The sequence below is a fragment of the Scyliorhinus canicula genome, chromosome 4 (genome assembly GCF_902713615.1).
Source record: "Scyliorhinus canicula chromosome 4, sScyCan1.1, whole genome shotgun sequence".
NCBI classification, from domain to species: domain Eukaryota; kingdom Metazoa; phylum Chordata; class Chondrichthyes; order Carcharhiniformes; family Scyliorhinidae; genus Scyliorhinus; species Scyliorhinus canicula.
Window position 1 is genome coordinate 61,969,211 of NC_052149.1, and position 21,801 is coordinate 61,991,011.

At 46.9% G+C, this 21,801-nt stretch overlaps 1 protein-coding gene across 2 annotated transcripts in view; it reads left to right on the top strand.

The window, feature by feature from the left end:
* Positions 1-21,801, top strand: part of frem1b (Fras1 related extracellular matrix 1b) — a 344,830-nt gene that overhangs the window by 86,478 nt on the left and 236,551 nt on the right. For both annotated transcript variants that reach the window (XM_038794342.1, XM_038794341.1), the window contains exons 3-7: positions 496-590; positions 2,016-2,314; positions 12,233-12,432; positions 17,413-17,736; positions 19,642-19,750. In XM_038794342.1, the coding sequence (XP_038650270.1) occupies positions 496-590; positions 2,016-2,314; positions 12,233-12,432; positions 17,413-17,736; positions 19,642-19,750 (1,027 nt within the window). The remainder of the gene's footprint in view (positions 1-495; positions 591-2,015; positions 2,315-12,232; positions 12,433-17,412; positions 17,737-19,641; positions 19,751-21,801) is intronic.

Here is a 21,801-nt window from a genome sequence, read left to right on the forward strand (position 1 = left end):
ATTTCAGGGGAATGAAAAATAATCAATCGGCTCAGATGTGCTCCACAAAAATGGAGATCATGTTAACTCAACAAGTGGAATTGATCATGGGCACAAAGAATCTCAGGTAATTATAAAGTATGTTTGGAAGATCAAAGGCAGCACTGAGATCTAAGTGAGCACTTGTGCATAATATGCATTATGTGATAATATACATGGGCCGGCATTTTCCGAGCCTCCGGGCCGCAATCAGGCGCGACGCGGGGGTGGAGAATGAGGCGTCAGACCCGTGATCGGGTCCGACGCCTTCCCACGATTCTCGGAGAATCGCCCCCAATCGCGCGCGCACGTCACTTTTTGTCATGTTTACTGTGAGCAACATTCTTCAAATAATAAATAGTTTTTCCAGAACTCCTGAACTAATTCAGACTGAAATTCAGATCAGGAAAGAAAACAGTGATTTCATTAAACATTTAAATCAAAAATGTATTAACATATGTCTATATTTCTGAGCAGGTCTTTGACTGTCATTTTCTTCCTCACGAAGTGAAGTACACCCACAATGGCTGCCCTCTACTAGAGGAAGATAACGTGATGCTAAGAATCTATAGGTAATCCAAATAATCATCATGTGTTATCAATGGTATGAATTGTTTAGCCGTTCAATTACATTTACAGCAGAGATATGTTTGAATTACCATGATATTAAGGTGATGATGAATAGTCATTCCGGAACAGATGAGGAAAAAGTATCATGGGTGGAATTCTCTGATAATGGGGCTATGTCCCCACGCCCACCAGAAAACAGGCGCAGATTACTCTGGACTTTCCTGGAGAAAGTCCACAGTGATTCTCCGTTTTGAAGGGGGGTAGCAGGGCCCTGCACTTCTGGCCTCGGGTCTGCGGCCCCGTACAAAATGGCGGACCCACACAGCTCTAAGTGATACAAATTCCCACCAGAGTCCTAACCATATGACAATCACCTCCCAAAATAATCAGTAGAAAGCTGAAACTTGTTTTCAATAATAATTTCCATCATATGCAGTGATTTATTTTTCTCTTTCAATCTTCTCCCTTCTTCTCCTGAAAATGATTGTGTGGCATATTTTCATAATTGTCCAATTGATACTCTTTATAAGTGGCCCTAAACATTGCATGTTGTGAAGTTATGAAACATTGGAAGGTACCACAGTTCATTCCTTCCTCATCACAATGCAGACATGCACTCTTCAGCAGTCAAGTTAGTGGATATCATTGGAAACCTTCGCCTGAGAGTTATTCCAGATTTGGTTCCTCTTATAACCCTACAGGAGGCCCAGGTATCTGCAACCTTAGAGTCCCTGTGGCCTTACCTGTGATCTACCTATAGGGGGGTGGAGCTGCCCCCTTTAACCAGAGATTGCTGAGATATAAATACCCTGGTCCAAGTTTGGGCCGGGCATGGGAGACCCTTCAGGGAGTAGGAGGTGTAAATATATAAGGGAATAAATCTAACTTTTCTATAGTCGTCACCTCCGAGTAGTCGCTTGCCTGAGACTTTACAGTGCCTATGCAACCAGCTGAACCCTAACCATCAAACAAACCCATGTCCCTGTTGAGTCAACCACACCAGTCAGAGGATTTACCCACAGCTTATTTGTAGTGCTTGGCGGTTAATCAGCAGCACGTTTTTAACAATAATTCAGATCTTTTGTTGATCAAATAGTATCAATAAAGACATCTAAAACTTAAGTAAATGAGAAGAAATAATTTTAACATCTTGCTAACATGTCGAATTTAGCAGAATATAATTACATGGTACAGTTGGAAACAAGGTCCTGACTCACAACTCTTTCTTTGGCTTAATTCTTACTGCACACCAGTACAAATCTGTTGGTTACTGATTAAGATTGTATTTAGATGTTAATGTATTAAAAATGTTGCTCAGTTAATGATCAAGTACTTGTAATATGCCCTCTGCGAACCAATTATAAAAACCAAGCTGCGAAGGTGCAGAAATGCAAATCATGTCAATTTTGTTTTTATTTCCTTTCCAGATTCACAGAATCTCAGACCTCTCTGGAAACATTCCTTTTGAATGTCCAAATTACAGAACCAAAATCCAGTCTCATCAAGTTTGGATTGGTTAGCCTTCAGGTCCAAAAGTTTTATGGGATATCAAATCCTATTGATAAAAATGTTGTGTCTTTCAAATACAATACAAACTCTATTTGTACAGTAAAGGTCTTTTCAACTGAGGCCCTTGTTCCAGCCCATGGACAGCTAATTGTTGATGATCCGAGGTATCGCCCAGAGAATTTGCTAGATACTGCATTGAAGCAAAATGTTAGGAAAGGTACTTACTATCTTTGTGATTTAAAAACAATATTTTAATAGACCATTAAAATATAGCACTGTCAAAGGTTTATGTTGGGAAACATTTTCTGGAAATTATAGCAATATGATCCCAGTTGATGTTTGGCGTAAACGACAAAGGGGAGTCCAAAGAGTTCATAAGAAAGACATTTATTCAGTATCAAAAGGTATTTACACATGACCCGGTTACACATCTCAGGGTTGTCACTTCTTTCTGTCAGCTGCTACAGTAGCTGACCAGTTATACTCGTGCTGGTCAACTCAAAGCCCAATCAGAACTAGGGAACAATCATTTCCAGCTGGATGAGTCCCATGCAGGGTTATAACAATGCTACAACTGGACGGGAAGATTCCAGAATCGAACCCTGGTTCAGAAACCGTGGGCGGGATTGTTCGACCCCACGCCGGGTCTGAGAATTGCCGGAGGAGGCGCGAATCACGCGACACCGCTCCAACGCTGGTCCTCCGACTCGACCGGAGAATCGTCCCATTGGTGCCGGCACAGCGCCGGTGAGCACCCCCCCCCCCACCCCCTGGCGATTCTCCCCACACGATGGACCGAGTGCCCGCCGAGTTAGGCCGAGTCCCGCTGGTATCGTTCTCGTGTGGTCCTACCCGGCGGGACCTTGGCGTCCATGCTGCGGGGCGCGCCCTGGTGGGGGGGGGGGAGTGGATCCGACTCCAGGGGGTGGCTTCCATGGTGACCTGGCTCGCGATCAGGGCCTACCGATTGGCAGGCGGGCCTATCCCGGTGGGGGCCTATGTTCCTCCGTGGCGGCCCCCTGTAGGTCTCCGCTATATTGCATCGGGGCCGATGTGGAGACGGCAACCCACGCGCATGCACAAACTCGCTGCAGCCGTGGCGCGCATGCGCAGACCTGTGCTGCCCGTGCTGACACCCGTACCAGCAGCTGGAGCAGTGTGAAGACCTCCAGTGCTGTGCTGGCCCCCTTTGAAGTGCAGGATCATTGATCCCAGGCACCAGATAACACCGTCGTAAAACACTCCAGCGTTTACTGAGAATCCCGTCCCGTAACCTTTGCTTTTTTTTATAAAAAGTGGAGGAACAGAGTCAAAGGGCTGCTAATCTGTTTTAATAAGAAGAAGAAAAAGATTTGTTGAACATGAAAAGATTAGATTGTGATGCAATACACATTTACTCATTCAGCAGAAGAAATACATGCAGATTGTAAGATTAACATGGATTAAAAAGTATATATTAACCTAAAATAGTCACAGTAACACACAAGATGGCTGGGCCAAATACACACTCTCCTCTGACCCTCAAATGAATGTCTGTGGATTTCTCCTCAGAATAACCCCAGATGATTGTTTCATGAAAGTTTCCAAACTCCACGACCAAAGTACATGCTTCAAAATTTTCTTTCACAAAAATGCTTTCCATGAGCAGTTTGGATTCTGAAATCCATACAGGTTTTCCAAATGACTCCTTCAAACAAAGCTTCCTCTCCATTTTTAACAACTAATCCAGCATCCAGGTTTTACCACTTTCCCTTTAGGGTTTCTTTGTCTTGACTGTTGTACAAACTGTTCACAATTGCTTTAACTATTGATTCCCAGACATTAAATGGCATCAAATTTTTGATTTACCTCTGAAGGCTGCTTTCCCACTTTAAATCCCACGATTTGATGAAATCTTCACACCTGACTTGGTGTTGCGACAATTCTGCTCAGTCGCGCAAGGGGCTTCTCAGTAGATCTGCGACATTCAAGATGTTTCGCGGGATCCACCTAATCTCGCGAGATGTCACAACTCATCCCTGCGCTGGGTTCCCAGAAACTAATGGCCTCCCCAGCGAGGAGGCCTCCACAAATGTGGACTAGGCATAGCATCGCCTGAGAGGTTTCCCAGGCCATTTGAAACCTCAGCTAATCTGGAGAAGGCAGCATGGCACCCTGGCCTGCCCTCTGGCACCTGGACACCTTGGCACTGCCAGCTATGCACCTTGGCACTGCAACACTGGAAGTGGCAAGGATTGCAGTACCAGGGTGCCCAGCTGCCAGGGTGGTACTGCCTAAAGTCAGGGCCTGAGGGGGGCCATACCTATAAAAGGGGGGATGGAGGGGCATGAAGTGAGGAGGATTGAAGGGCAGGTCTGATGGAGCCGCAAAGGTTTGGGGTGATGGGTGCGGGTCCTAAAAGGGGCAGCCCAAATGTGGGTGTGGGGAGGCCTGAAAAAGGTGACCCTCAATGACACCATAGCAGGGTGTCCTCACTTGGAGCGGGTAATGCCCATGTGTGCAGGTGGTGACATTTCCCATGAGTGGAGAGTGTAGGGGATCCTCAAGCTCACTTAGTGATGAAGGGACCCTTTCAAGATGGTGGCCCAATCTCTGAGGAGGCAGCGTCGCAGGAGGGTTCAGCTCCCCATTGCTGAAAATATTTCCAAGTGTGGGCTAGACCGGGTGAAACTCCCCAAGGCCCAAAGAAATGTTGAAGAGCGCAATATAATGGGTAAAATCCAAAGTGTCATTTTGTGCACGACCTCCTGGGTGATTCCCAACGGGCGGGTCGGCAAGATGGTGGCCTCTTTTTAATGGCACTTGGTGCCGAAAATGAAGCCCCACGTGTTTCACTCTGATACTGCCTGTCCCACTAGCTGATACAGCAGACTTGCACCCGTCAGCTCCCCGCTAACAAGGGGGAGCTGCTTTTAAATACCCCCATCCAATTCATTCCCAATCAGCACACAAGCATGGCACCACACAAACTTGCTCCACGCTTCGAGGAGGCCGATCTCACCAGGCTTCTGGACACCATGGAGGCGAGACGGGATACCCTGTCCCCCCAAGGGGGTTGGAGCACTAGCTGCAGGGCCGCCAATGGACATCCGCTAAGGGCATCACAAGGCCCAAGGTGCGAGAAGCAGCAGGCTGCCCCCACCTCAGATGTGCATCATTGAGTCATAGCTGGACGTAGTGGCAGAGCATGGAAGATTAAGATGATAGAGGATCACTGAGTAGGCACTGGGAGGCACTGGAGGGGTGGGGGGCACTATCTGTAGCTGGGGGCAATGGGAGTTTCAAATGTTTCAAACTATTAAGCATCTAATAACTGATATAGGTAAAGCCTCTGTCCCATTATTCTGCACATCGGGCCTAACTGAAAGCCCACCCCCATCCTCAGTTGCCCTCTACCCCCCCCCCCCCCCCCCCCCCCCCACACACACACACACACACACACACTCACACCCTGCCCTCTGGGCACAGTGGTCCGAGATCACAAGCTCCCAATGCAGACCCCGTTCAATTGATGGGTGTGAGCGTGCTTTCAGCAGAAAGACAGGAATCAGAGTATGGCATAAACTGAAAGGCACCAGAGCTTACCCCACAGCAGGTTATCATCACCCTCCTGCCTTGTATATTGACCCACTGACAGTGCCGACACAGGCCAATTACCCTACGGTGATGTTACATAGACCCTGGGATGGTGGAACAGAGTAGTCGGGGAAGGAGAATAGTGTGGCACGGTTGGGGGATGGGTGGGAAGGCTGGGGATAGGGTTGATCAATGGGGGAGAGGGTGAATGGAGGGGAGTTTGGGGGTGGAGGGGGAGGGGGAAGGGGGAATGGGAGGGTTGGATTGGAGGGAAGGAGGAATTGGGGAGGGAGGTTAGGGGGAAAGGGGGGCTTGGAGGGATTGGAGGAGCATAGGGGGTGGGCTGACGGACAAAGCTCCATCCTATGAGAAGCGGGCAAGGATGCCGCCACCTGCCCTCCATCCTCTGGCTGCTCCCACAGTTCCTCCCTGAGCTCATCCTCCAACTCCTCCTGGTCCGGCGACCAAAGACATTTGTACACCTTAGGGCATCGCTGGCGACCCCTCTTGGTTCCTCCTCGACCTGATGTGTGGCCAGGTCTGCAGGGTGTGTGGCGGCCCCCTGCACATGGGGTGCTGCATCCTGCCTGCATCAATGCTGCTGCCACCTTCTCCTGCATCTGGTCGCCTGGATTGCACGACCACCCCGAGGGTTGCTGCTGCAGGTTCGACAACGCCATCCATCATGTCATCTGTAAGGAAATAGAGAAGGAGAGAGATCAAAAATCAGTTAGGTCTTTCATCCTGGGACCCTCAACTCCCGTAAGCGTATCCCCCCTTCTCTCAGAGTGCCAACACCGAGTCGGTTGTGCTGGAGAATCCCTGTCTACAAACGCACCTCTGCCCACATCAGAGGCCACTAGGCCCCAGACCTCAGACCCCTGCCAGGAATATTAAGGAGACTGTGTTCAAATACCCTCTACACACTCACCTACTGGTCACGAGGATATCCCCAGTGCTGAAACCCATCTCCTGGGTGTTTGATTGTTGGCTGCTGTCTCTGTGGTGCTGACACACTCAGGGTTCAGGAAAAGTGTCTAGGCCTCGCAGTTTGAAGGAATGCTAGGCAATAACACTTGTCTGAAAAATGGTTTGTGTATCCACTAGAATGCACTTGAGAGTTGCAAAGTGCTCTCATAACTAACAATGCCAATTCCTTAATAACAATAACCTTCAGCTGTTCCACTACAGGCTGCTCAAAGCCAAAGGGAGTTAAAGTGACTTTCACATATAACCAAGAACAGGGCTCTGTCCTGGAAGTGTCTGGTAGGCAGCTATAGTCACCCCTGCTATGGGTATACATAATATTGGAGGATGGCTTCTAGGCTCCAGAGATGGCAAGCCCCTCACCCCCCCAGCCCAGGGCAACCTTCGACCAGGCCCATCCTCCCCTGCAGGATCCAGCCCCACTACCCAGGTCCTGCCTACCCCCCCGAGCTCTGGGGCAGCAACTCCACGGAGACTCGGCTGCATACTGGGGAATGGAAGTGGCTACTCACCTCCTCAGCTCCTCTCAACAGCCATTGCGCCAGCTTCCTGTTTTTAAAAGAGAGAGCGAAACGACGCCTGTGTGACCTCTCACTGTGAACGTAAGAACATGAGAACATAAGAACTATGAGCAGGAGTAGGCCACCTGGCCCTTCAAGCCTGCTCTGCCATTCAAAGAGATCATGACTGATCTTTTGTGGACTCAGCTCCCTTTATTCCTTTATTCTTCAAAAAACTATCTATCTTTATCTTGAAAACATTTAATGAAGGAACCTCAACTGCTTCACTGGGCAGGGAATTCCATAGATTCACAAGCCTTTGGTGAAGAAGTTCCTCCTAAACTCAATCCTAAATCGACTTGCCCTTATTTTGAGGCTATGCCCCCTAGTTTTGCTTTCACCCGTCAGTGGAAACAACCTGCCCACATCTATCCTATCTATTCCCTTCAAAATTCTATATGTTTCTATAAAATCCCCCACATCCTTCTAAATTCCAACGAGTACAGTCTCAGTCTACTCAACCTCTCCTCATAATCCAACCCCCTCAACTCTGGGGTTAACCTAGTGAATCTCCTCTACACACCCTCCAGTGCCAGTACGTCCTTTCTCAGCTAAGGAGACCAAAACTGAACACAATACTCCAGGTGTGGCCTCACTAACACCTTATAAAATTGCAGCACCACCTCCCTAGTCTAAAACTCCATCCATCTAGCAATGAAGGACAAAACTCCATTCGCCTTCTTAATCACCTGTTGCACCTGTAAACCAACATTTTGCACGAGCACACCCAGGTCTCTCTGCACAGCAGCATGTTTTAATATTTTATCATTTAAATAATAATCACTTTTGCTGTTATTCCTATCAAAATGGATAACCTCATATTTGTCAGCATTGTATTCCATCTGCCAGACCCTAGCCCATTCACTTAACCTATCTAAATCCCTCTGCAGACTTCCAGTATCCTCTGCACGTTTTGCTTTACCACTCATCTTAGTGTTGTCTGCAAACTTGGACACATTGCACTTAGTCCCCAAGTCCAAATAATCTATGTAAATGGTGAACAATTGCGGGCCCAACACGGAACCCTGAGGGACACCACTAGCTACTGATTGTCAACAGAGAAACACTCATTAATCCCCACTCTTTGCTTTCTATTAATTAACCAATACTCTATCCATGCTACTACTTTACCCTTAATGCCATGCATATTTATTTTATGCAGCAACCTTTTGTGTGGCACCTTGTCAAAAGCTTTCTGGAAATCCCGTTGTCTATCGCATTGGTAATGTCCTCAAAAAATTCCACTAAATTAGTTAGGCATGACCTGCCACGTATGAACCAACACTGCGTCTGCCCGATGGGACAAATTCCATCCAGATGCCTCGCTATTTCTTCTTTGATGATAGATTCCAACATCTTTGCTACTACCAAAGTTTAGCTAACTGCCTATAATTACCCACTTTCTGCTTACCTCCTTTTTTAAACAGTGTGTCACGTCTGCTAATTTCCAATCCACCGGGACCACCCCAGAGTCGAGTGAATTTTGATAAATTATGACGAGTGCATTTGCAATTTCCCTAGCCATCTCTTTTAATACCTTGGGATGCATTTCATCAAGGCCAGGAGACTTGTTTACCTTTAGGCCCATTAACTTTCCCATCACTACCTCCTTCGTGATAACAATCGTCTCAACGTCCTCACCTGTCGTAGCCTCATTTCCATCAGTCACTGGCATGTTATTTGTGACTTCCACTGTGAAGACCGACACAAAAAACCTGTTCAGTTCCTCGGCCATTTCCTCATCTCCCATTATTAAATCTGTCTTCTCATCCTCTAAAGGACCAGTATTTACCTTAGCCACTCTTTTTTATTTAATGTATTTGTTGAAACTTTTTATATTCTAAGCAAGTTTACTCTCATAACCTATCTTACTCTTCTTTATAGTTTTTTCAGTAGCTTTCTGTTGCCCTCTAAAAATTTCCCAATTCTCTAGTCTCCCACTAATCTTTGTCACTTTGTATGCTTTTTCCTTCAATTTTATTATCTCCCTTATTTCCTTAGATATCCAAGGTCAATTTTCCCTCTTTCTGCCATTCTTCCTTTTTGTTTGGTATGAACCTCTGCTGAGCACTGTGAAAAATCGCTTAAAAGGTTCTCCACTGTTCCTCAACTGTTTCAACATAAAGGCTTTGCTCCCAGTCTACCTTAGCTAGCTCTTCTCTCATTGTAATTTCCTCTGTTTAAGCACAAAACACTAGTGTTTGATTTTACCTTCTCATCCTCCATTTGTATTTTAAATTCCACCATATTGTGACCACTCCTCCCGAGAGGATCCCTAACTATGAGATCAGTTATTTCTTTGTTTATTACCCGCCCCACTGTAATGTTACTATTTGGTGGCCTATAGACTACTCCTATCAGTGACGTTTTCACCTTACTATTCCTGATTTCCGCCCAAATGTGTGCAACCTTATCTTCCATAGCACCGCTGTCATCCCTTAATACTGCCCAGATGTCATCCTTAAATAACAGAGCTACAGCACCTCCCTTACCATCTCCTCTGTCCTTCCGAATAATTTGAAACCCTTGGATCTTTAACTCCCAGTTGTGACCATCCTTTAACCATGTTTCAGTAATGGCCACTAAATCATAGTAATTCACGATGATTTGTGCCATCAACTCATTTACCTTATTCCGAATACTGTGAGCATTTAGATAAAGTACCCTTATGTTGGCTATTATACCTCTGTTTTGAATCTGAATACCTCTATCAGTAACCTCTTCTAAGTTATTTTTCTTTTTAACTTTTCTCCTAATTTTCCTTGTCGTTGAACCCATTTCTTAATGTAATAACCGACTGCTTTGCTTTCTATTTATGTTTTTACTTCCCGTTTTATTCCTTTTAGTATTACTGGGCCTATTCACTGAGCTCTCCTCAGTTACTGTACCCTGTACTGTGGCCCTTTTTGATTTTTGACTATGTTTTCTCTGCCTTACACTTTTCCCCTTACTGCATTTTGTTTCTGCACCTGTTTTACTTCCCTCCGACTACCTGCATCGGTTCTGATCCCTCTGCCACAACAGTTTGAACTCTCCCCAACAGCACTAGCAAACAACTCCCCTTGGACATTGGTTCCAGTCCTGCCCAGGTGCAGACCATCCGATTTGAACTTGTCCCACCTCCCCCAGAACCGGTTCCAATGCCCCAGGAATTTGAATCCCTCCCACTTGCACCATCTCCCAAGCCACAGATTCATCCTATCTAACCTGACATTCCTACTCTGACTAGCTTGTGGCACTGGTAGAAATCCTGAGATTACTACCTTTGAGGTCCTACTTTTTAGTTTAACTCCCTGAATTCAGCTTATAGGACCTCATCCCGTTTTTTACCTATATTGTTGGTGCCTATATGCATCACAACAGCTGGCTGTTCACCCCCCCCCCCCCCCAGAATGTCCTGCAGCCGCTCCGAGACATCTTGACCCTTACACCAGTGAGGCAACATCCGCAGAACCGTCTGTCTATTCCCCTTACAACTGAGTCCCCTATCACTATAGCAATGCCATTCTGCTTCCTGCCCTCCTGTGCAGCAGAGCCAGCCACAGTGCTATGAACCTGACTGCTGCTGCCTTCCCCTGGTAAGCCATCTCCCTCAACAGTATCCAAAGTTGTATATCTGTTTTGCAGGGAGATGAACGCAGGGGACACCTACACTGCCTTTGTACTCTTGCTCTGTCTTTTGGTCACCCATTTTCGATCTCCCTCAGTAATTTTCACCTGCGGTGTGACTGTTATGGGCCAGGGTTTAGAGAATCCCAAAGTATATCATGACGTTCACCTGACCCACAACTTTTAATAGATTGTGGTATGGGGAGCACACGGCTTACTCGACAGGTATGGTACAGCAGAAAATAGACCAGTGATTTCTAAAACAAAACAATGTTTATTCTATGAACTCAAGTTAACCTTTTTAAAACAGACAGTGAATATATTAGCACCCAGCAAATCAAATACACCCCCCAAAGAATACAACACTAAGTAACTTGTATGCTGTCCTTTTACACCCAAAAGTCTTAACAAACTTTCAAACAGGAGCACATTAGGTTTACATTTAATACTGAGACCTTTTTACAATCTGAGTTTGCCAAAAGATCCATAGATAGTCTTTGGATGGCAGAGATCATAGCAGATGCAGCTCACTGAAAAACACAGACACATCCAAGCTCTTTCTCAAACTGAAACTAAAAGAAAGCGGAAGTAGAGCTCAGCTCCACCCACACTCTGACATCACTCCAGTAACATGAGCATCTCCATTTCTTAAAGATACATTTCTTAAACACCCATTTCTTAAAGGGTACTCTCACATCACAGTGACCAACTCAGCAAACGTGCTATCCACAACGTTCTCAGCATCGCGAATGCTCCAAAGTGAGTCCATCCGCAGCTCCAGAGCCGTCAAGCTGTCTAACAGGAGCTGCAGCTGGACACACTTCTGGCACATGAAGGAGCCAGAGTCAGTGGACATGTCCCTGAACTCATGGGAGCTGGTTAGTTCCTCGGAGGCCATTACATTGGACTTCCAATTCGCTATTGAGATGGAGATAGGTCTTAATTGGTGTCAGTTAGTGTGTCGCCACGCTTGGGCAGGATCTGGAACCCGCCACCAGAAGCAGGTCGGTTCGATCGTGAATCGATTTGTGCCTGGCGCGTATCCCAATTTTGGCTTCCCCCCACATTTAACCAGTGCACCCAGATCCAAGCAGGGCACAATGCTGCCGTTAGATCGCGCCCTAAGTGTGGGTGAATACTGGTGTGGGTCTCACCCAAAAACCCAGCAAGAAACATCTCCCCAAACTCGCCATAATGAAACTTGGAAGTATTTTGCTTCAATTACATTTATTATGTTTGGCAATGCAAATATATTGAAACTACCTTTTTTTCTGTAAAAATAGATCAATTCACTTAATAGTATATTGAAATGGTAACAGCTAGCCATGCCAATAAATGTAACAATTCAGTAATGAAAATGTTTAGTTTATGTGTCTGTACTGATGACAATTTCATTTCTTCAGTAAGACAGGCTACAATTCCATGCCCCACCAATAAGGCTTGCCCAACTGGTGTTAAGGAAGTGCGGTTCTTAAAGACCAACTGTGAAGATTTCCTAGCAATGGGGCTGAAATATCAACACCTCAGTCCACCCTCTCCTGATAATGACTATATTCCAATTAGAGTAGAGGTCAGAGATGAAAGGACCAGATTCCTCCACCAGGTAACCATTTAATCAAATATATTTTCATTTATTGAATAAGTGTAAAACGTAACTGAAGTTATATTTAGAAGTGTAGGAATGGATATAGTGAGAAAAGATTATTCAGTAAACCAGAACTCTGCACGCACAATCTACAATACCATTTCGTCTTTTTCCAACTATTTAATCTCCAACATTTTTCATGAATGCTTCCTCATTTTCAAAGGCATACAGACAAAAATCCATCCTCACTGTTAACCAGCCTCATTCCTAATTGTTCAGCCCTTATTAGCAGTGCTCCAGAAAGTACTTGGCCGGGACTCTCCGAGCCCGCACCGGGTCGGAGAATCGGCGGTGGCGCGGGGAATTCACGCCACGCCACTCCGACGCCGGGAAACGATTCTGGAGAATCGGCACTAATTGTGCCCGCGCGGTCAACACGGCGCCAGTCGGGGGCCGCTGGAAGCGGTCCCCATGGCGATTCTCCGCGATCGACTGGCCGAAACCCCGCCGAGTTCCGGCGAGTCCCGCCGGCATAGTTCCAACCTGGTACCATCCGGTGGGAGCCCGGACCAGTGGACGCGATGGACGTCCTAGTGGAGGAGCGGGGGGGGGGGGGATCTGACTCCAGGGGGTTCTCCACGGCTTCCAGGCCCAGGATCGGGGGCTACCGATAGGCAGGCGCCCGCGATCTGGAGTGGGCCTACCTCCTTCCGTGCGGGCCCACTGTAGGTCTCTGCCATTTTGCACGGCGTCGGCGCAGAAACGGCCGCCAGGCGCAGGGCTGCCTTTCAGCGCCGGAGCAGCACGCAGCACTCCGCCGCTGTGCTGGCCCTCTGAGGGCCACTGAATCGCTGGGCCAGAAGACCCGTTGACGCCGGTGTACACTACTCCGGTGTTTACACCGGCGTCAACACTTGTCCGGGATTTCGGAGAATCTGGCCCTTATCTTCCCACTTCCCCACTGGCAATGAAAACATTGAATTGGAGTAGAAAATACACAGATGGTGGGAGTAGAAAGATGCAGTCAATGAAATTTAGAATAAAAATGCAATGACTTAAAGACATAAGAACATTTTGCAAAGTATCTCCTCACAGCCTTTTCCATGGCTGACGTGAGGAAGAGAAAAAATAGGTAACAGGCATAGAGAAAGGAAATTGAAGAGACAGGAAACTCAAGATTCAGGTACGACCATGAAGGCAGATGATGGAGTTCTAAACCCACTTAAGCGGCTGACTCTGGACCTATTCGGCTCCCGGCATCTACCAGCCTCCAGAGGGAGACCCCAGCTGCGTGTCCAGTGGGTTTCCCAGGCCATTGGAGTCCCTGGGTGGTCAGGGATAGGGTAGGATGACACCCTGGCTCTCTCCCTGGCACCCGGGCACTTTGGCATTGCCACTCTGGTACTACCAAGATGCCTGGGTTGCATTGTCAGGGCAGCAGTGCCAGGGTGTCCAGATGGTGGGGCAGCACAGTAGCATGGTGGTTAGCATAAATGCTTCACATCTCCAGGGTCCCAGGTTCGATTCCCGGCTGGGTCACTGTCTGTGTGGATTCTGCACGTCCTCCCCGTGTGTGCGTGGGTTTCCTCCGGGTGCTCCGGTTTCCTCCCACAGTCCAAAGATGTGCGGGTTAGGTGGATTGGCCATGCTAAACTGCCCGTAGTGCCCTAAAAAGTAAGGTTAAGGGGGGGGTTGTTGGGTAACGGGTATAGGGTGGATACGTGGGTTTGAGTAGGGTGATCATTGCTCGGCACAACATCGAGGGCCGAAGGGCCTGTTCTGTGCTGTACTGTTCTATGTTCTATGTTCTATGCCAGGGTGGCACTGCCAAGCATCAGGGCCTGAGGGGGGCCATACCCATTAAAGGGATGATGAGGGGAGATATGAAGGATGGGACATGAAATGTGGGTCTGAATGGGCCTCTGGAAGGTGGAGGGGGTTGATGTGCGGGGGTCATGGAAGGGGGGTCCCAAAAGGGGGACTGGAAATGTCTGAAAAGCGGGGCCCTCAGTGATCCCACAGCCGGGTGTGCTCACTTGGGGGGATGTGGTTTAATGCCCATGTACATGAATGTGACATTGCCCATGGGTGGTTGGGGGGGGGGGGGGGGGGGGGGGGTTAGGGGCACCCTTTCAAAATGGTGATCCGATCTCTGAGGACCCGGTCTAGCCAGCGAGTTCAGCTCCCCAGTGATCCAGTGATGAAAATAATTCTAAGTGTGGGCTAGCCCGGTGAGAAACCTCCCAGTGTCGATCAAAGTTTCTAAGGGAATGATCATTCCAAAAGAGAACAAAGTCCCTGAGTGAGTGCATTTAGCCGTGTGTTTCCTGGCATTCACAGTGCCGAGAAACACATGGCTATTCAACACAACCTGCTTTGAATAAGGGGCTCAAACGGGGAACCCACGGCTGAGGCTGCACATAGCCCCATAGCACATAGCAAGTGATCAGGACGCCATTTAAAAATAGCGTCCGATCTCCGAGGCCCACAAAGAATTCCCAACCACCCCTCCAGCCTGAACGCAATATCAGAGGGGCCCCTGCTCCGCTCCGCACCCCCAGCACCCACGCCCAACAAGCCCGGTCTGATCGGCGCATGCAAAAAATGCCAGCTTGCCACCTTGGTAATGTGGTTAAATAGTGGTGGGGAACTCACCAACAGAGCCAGTGAGAGAGTCCCACCTAAACCCACCTGAAATGACATTTAGAAACGTTTCCGTTCGATCGTACCCTGTGAGTCATTAATGGCTCTCTCACAAGGGATTCTAATTTTCACAGTCAAAGATCGCGAGGAGGTTGTCCATCCCTCCGCACCCGTTTTCTAGCGCGCTGCTCCTCCACCGGCAGTGGGATCCTCCGTTTCCCATTATGGGCACCCCTCCACCGTCGGAAATCCATGGGCATGAGTGCGCTGCCGGCGAAGCTGAGGATCCCACCAACGGATAACCCTGCCCCTCACCCACCTTGCAGGGTTTTCATCTCATCTCCCAATACCCCGTTCCCCTGATTCCCAAGAATGCGCTCAAAAGCCAAATCACAAGCACAACTTCAGCTTTTCAGCCATGTCAAACAGAATACCACTGCTCCAAAGGGCTTTGTTTGCCCCAACTTCTGCTGGATTCCTGAATCTCTGTGGCTTATCCTGAGCCCTCTTTGATCACCAGGGCTTTTCACCACATAAAGTCTGCCAACCATAGCCCCTTTTTAAAATTTGGAACTTCTCTTTCTAGATGGTAGATAAGAGTCAACGACATTGATTTCACTGGATGGTAGTGAACTAGATGGTAGTTAAGAGGCAACTACATTGCTGTGAGCCTGGAGTCACGTGCAGGCCAGAACAAGTGAGGGCAGTGGATTATCTTCCATAAAGGGAACAACATGACCTTGTATAGCACCCTTGTAGCTTCCTGGCCGCCATCGTAGAACCATTCTTTTTCTCAATTTCAGACTTAATTAGTTTAATTTAAACTCTCCCAGTTGTCATGGTGAACTTTGAAGTATTAGTCCAGTAGCATTGCCACAATGCTACCATTCCTGTGACCTGGTGTGTTTCATAGAATTCATAGAATTTACAGTGCAGAAGGAGGCCATTCGGCCCATTGAGTCTGCACCGGCTCTTGGAAAGAGCACCCTACCCAAGGTCAACACCTCCACCCTATCCCCATAACCCAGTAACTCCTCCCAACACAAAGGGCAATTTTGGACACTAAGGGCAATTTATCATGGCCAATCCACCTAACCTGCACATCTTTGGACTGTGGGAGGAAACCGGAGCACCCGGAAGAAACCCGCGTACACACAGGGAGGATGTGCAGACTCCACACAATGCTACCAATGTTTCCTCTGGGAATAGAATGCAATAATGTTCAGCAAATGGAATCTGGTCAACTTTCTACAGACATGCGAGGTCACCAGCAAAGTGAGTACAGAGCACTTGTTGGGCATCCCTCCATTAGTCACCGTCTTCCAAATAACTCAGTTGAAAGGATTCCGACTTATCTTTGATGTCAGTAACAGTGTGGAATGGAATGGAAAAAATGGAATAGCTGTCCAATTCCCGTACCAGCCTCCCCGGACAGGCGCCGGAATGTGGCAACTAGGGGCTTTTCACAGTAACTTCACTGAAGCCTACTCATGACAATAAGCGATTTTCATTTCATTTTTCATTTCATTTCATTTCATAAAGGCTCATGAGGGTCTAAGTGATAGTGGAACAACAAAAAAGCATCAGAACAGCTAGAAATAAGTGAAGTTAACTTATCAATACACTCTAAATCAGGTCACTAACCATAACTAACTCATTCCTTTGAGAACAATGCTCTGACCCCAACAGAGGCAAAGTGTGTTTTGGATAAAAGTACCACCAAATCAGTATTAAAATTATGTGCTCACCCTTTTTCTTAGTGGGCATTCGCAATACCTTGAGTGTAAACTCAGAAGTTATGCAAAGCAAACAGTATCAGGCCGAACAGTCATTCCATTCATATTCCAGCCTAAGTTGTCTCAATTTCACTGACAGTATAGACAGCTAGGCTGGAAGATCCTGACCTGTAGTGCCTTATAGCTAGTTGATATGCCTTTTGGCCCAAATTGTGTGCATGCATAATTTGAATCACAGTCATAAAATAGCGAAGAGAACAAAGAACCCTTGCTGAAGTCTCCCCTCCCTCGCCGAGGTATATTGAGGCTATTGAAAGTGTTTGCAATTCTGTCAAGGTTGATATAACCTTGCAGTACACATCTGGGACCTTATTAGTCTAGCTCTCGCATCTCACAACACAGTATGTGGAGTGTTTTTCCATTGTCATTGAATCATAAGACATAAAACTTTAACCTAGAGTAAGAGTGGGAGGATGAAACCTTGATAATAGGGATAATATTGAAAATTTTCTTTTGTCTTGAAGTTAATAACTTGCAATCATGTTGAGCATAGCTTGAGGTTGGGATTTGATTGTTTTACATTAAGCAAACAGTGATGAAACAAAATATTTTTTGACAGGCAGAAAATGCTTGGATTCGAGTTAACATTAAAGGTGCAATTCCAAATCAGCAACCCAAAGCTGCTTTCATGTCAATGTATATACTGGAAGTTGATCAATTCATCCTGACACCATTGAGCATTGCAGCTGTTGATGCACAGGATGACGAAACACCAAAGGACAGACTAGTTTTCAACATCACCAAACCGCCTGTTGAAGGGTACTTGACTCACCTGGATGACCACACCAAATCCATCACATCATTCAGCTGGCAGGATTTACATGAAATGAAAATAGCATATCAACCTCCAAACATTAGTCATACTGAAAGAAGGAATTGTGAGGTATGTTGAGTCAATTTAAATCCATATTTTTTAATAACTGATTTTAGGGTGGGATTCTCCATTTCACCAGCTGGTCTATTGCGTTTCCCATTGTGAGGCAGCCCCACACCGTCAGGAAATCCCCAGGCTGCCGGCAAAACGGAGAATCCCGATTGCGGAGTATATAATAACCGCCCTTTTGCATCCTTAACTTTGAGTATACCACCCATTTTCCTATTTCTTCCTGCACACTTACCACGCTGGGAATTTCCTCAGAGTTGTATCTGTTCCATCACTATAACATCGCCAAAAGTGTGCTGAAAACCTCACTTACCCAAATGAAAACAAGACGCATACTCTACTTCATTCTTCCCCAGGACCGCAAAACTCAGAAGTTCCTAAACTCCCTAAACTTTCTACAATCTAAAGACTTATTTAAAAAATCAAATCTTGATACCACCTGGTTACTGTTCCTTATAATTTGACTAATCTTTCCACTTCTTGCAATTCCTCAGAATATACATCCAAACTTATTTATGCATTGATATACTGAAAGTACTATGCAGGAACACTCTTTGTACAATGCCCAAATTTTAAAATTGTTTGTATGTGGAAATGTTTGTCTGCAGGATGTGCTATTAACATGCAAAGTTAAGATAGTTCAATTGGTTTCAAATTTCAGCCCAGGTTGGTGGAATGGGCACATCTGTTCTGATTTTGCTAAATGGAAGTAGTTAAATCAATCTCAAATCTAAAATTTCCAATATCTGAAAACAATTGGCACAATTTTAAAAGACTTCACCAAAAAGGCCTTATTCAGAAATACTCGGTGCGATTTAACCGGAAAAATATCTCTGTCCAATTTTGGGTGTGTTTAGTTGAGTGTTTCTTGTTGGCTGCAGTGCCAAGAAACATCTTGCTATTTAATGTCACTTTGATGGTATTTTTAGCCTCGGGGAGTTTCAATCCGCCAAAGCCACACTGAAATTCGCTCACCAACAGGGAGAGGCTCCACGCAATTTGGGGTGCCATTGTGTCTGGCTGCCCCGATCTTTACAAGCCCCCTCCTTTTAGATCTTTCCATCGTTTTCGATCTGCCCTCCCCCTCAACTTCGGGAAGGTTCACGGGAACACCCCCTAACCCCAGTCCTGTAAGCCGCCCCCAGGGCACGATTCCTGCCAGTGCCAACCTGGCACTTGGCCATCCTGGCACTGGCACCTTGGCAGTGCTCTGCCTGCCTGACAGTGCTACCCAGGCACCCTGGCAGTGGCTGGCTGGCAGTGCCAAGGTGCCCAGGTGCCAGAGAGAGTGCAAGGGTACCACTCTGCCCTGTCCCTGCCCACCCAGTCGGCTTTAATGGTTGAGAGACCCACCCAGGTGCCATTATGACTGGTCCATGTTTGTGGAAAAGTACTAAATGGCACCCTAGCGAGGTCTCCCAGGCGGGGCCGTTAAGTTCCATGCACTGGGAGAATCCAGCGAATGCATATTTAGATTAGCTTGATGGCTCACTTAAATAGGCTGATCTGGATCTTGCCCAGTAAGGGCGAAATGCAGAACACAACATTTCACGAGGCTCCTTTATATCTGATGAGGCGTTTTGAGTGTCGCAAATCTCACAAGAGGTCTCTCGCCAGATTCACATGCCTCATCCCAACACCAAGCCCGGCACAATTAGACCATTAAATCACGTTCAATCTCCAGAAATGGGAGATCGTGGCACTTAATTGAGACATTTACTTTGGGAATTTACCAGCACCTAATTTGTCTTAACTTCGGCATGCTTAATGCTAACATGAGGTAAACAAGATTGAAAAATATATTCCATTTTCCAGTACCTCCGCAGGCACAAATTTTATTGCAAATAACTGTTCTGAAATGACTTGCATGCAAACCTTCATAACCGATATTCTTTCTTGCTTTAGGTTGATTTTCAGGCAATAGACACATTTTTCGAAGTTAGTGCTCCCATCATGGTTCACTTTTCAATCAGAACAGCAGAGACAAATGCACCAAGGGTTTCTTGGAATATGGGTACGTAGTTTGAGATTATACTATTATTATCAGTCCTTTATTTTAAAAAAGAACATACATTTCAGTTGCTGAGACTCACCCATCTTCATGTGCAGTGTTGTACTTCATGATGAAATCTCTAAATACTCTGAGATGGTATAATTCAACACAATACAACTATAATTATACAATGCAATTTAATATACTGATACCTGGGATTAGGGAGATATCTTTTGAGAAAAGGTCGGACAGACTCCAAAATATCCATTGGAGTTCAGACGATCGAGAGGTGATCTTATTGAAACAGATAGGGCAAAATTTTCCGATATTTTTTCAAAGTGTTGGTTTCAGGAAGAAAACCAGAGAGAATTCGACGAGAAAAATTGTCGTATCCTCAATCACTTTTGCGAGATTCACGCCATACTCGTAGCAGCCTGCCTCTGATTCACTCCCCTGGAATTACTTAATCTCAGCAATCAGAGGAGATTTCCTGTGAAACACCTCGGCATGCGTTCCGAGTCCAATCGGGGGATGGCAGCCCAGAGAATAGCCCCACATTTCTTTGAGGGACCCCTGAACAAGATGTTGGATGGGATGGTGCAGCGGTGTGGCACCCTCTACCCTCAAACGGCAGATGGCGTGCCAGAAAGGCCACCAAACCTGCCTGGGAGGTGGTGGCAGCGACAGTGAGTTCTCTGCATAGGAGGGCGGGAATTCAGTGCAGGAAGAAGATGAATGACATTCTTTGTACAGCTGGGGAAAGCCTGCCTTCTCATGTGTCTACCTGCACCCCTTAGCGCACCCATCACACAGCCACAGTGATCTCGCTCCCAACCACCTCACAGCGTTCTTGGGGTTGACATTCCCCTTCCTGTGACTGACAGACCTCCAGCCCTGCACACCTAGTAGGGCAGCAACACAACACCCCTGCTGCCCAAAAGCAGACCCATATCCTCAAGGTCATGGCCCTCCATGTGCAGCCCACAAACATCATCTCAAGCAACAGGGCATGGCAATCAGCAAGCTGCCTCAAAATCAGCTGTGGATTCTGGGGAGATACCTAGACTCCGGGATAGGGTGAGGAAAGTTAAGAGATTATAGTCATAGCATGGGCATGGTTGAGGTTAAGCACAAGATTACTTATGTAATCACCAGTGTAAATTAAAAGTCATTTTATGCACTCTTAAAAGTGCTTTGCTGCTATCCTTTCATTGAAGCATGCACAGCCGACTCAACATTTAGGCTGGAATTACAATGTCAACACCTCCTCTATCTCCTCTGGGAGGATGGCAGGTCAATCCGCCACAACAGTGTAACAACCAGTCACTCTGATGTAATTAGTTAGGGGTGACATTGTGCTACAGTGATTGGCACTACTGCATCACAGCGCTAGGGATCCGGGCCCAATACTGGCCTTGGGTGATTGTGTGGAGTTTGCACTTTCTCATCATGTCTGCAAAGGTTTCCTCCAGGTGCTCCACTTTCCTCTCACAGTCCAAAGATGTGCAGGTTAAATGGGGGAGTGGGCCAAGGTAGAGTGCTCTTTCAGAGGGTCACTGCAGGCTCGAGGGCCGAAATGTGTCATACTGCACTGTAGGGATTCTAATCCTGGTCATGGGCACCATTCCCGCTCCCCCCCCCAACCCCAACTCAGGCCTTTCATCTCTGCAAGCTTCCTTCCTTCATGAGGAAAGCTTCTGACAGCCTGTCCCCCTGTACAAGAGTTGTAGGCCCATACTGGCACCTCTAACCTCAAAGGGGCAGCAGCTGAGATGAGTCATTCAGCGTATAATCGGCCAAAGATCGCCCAGTTCAGGGTGCGTTTAAGCATCTGTCAGGCAGGAGTCAGGCATTCACAGCAGACCCGAGAAGCATTGCTCCATCCTCACTGCAAGTCATCATCATTCTCCTGAATCGGACAGTTATTGGGCTTCAGAACCATACCCATGAAAGGAGTGATCACCAAGAAGACATCCAATTTGAATATTCTCAAGAAGGAGGTCTCAGACCCCATGGGGGCGGGGGGATGAGCAGAGAGACATTTTTGTCCACTAGTCCTGGTGCTTCCCAAA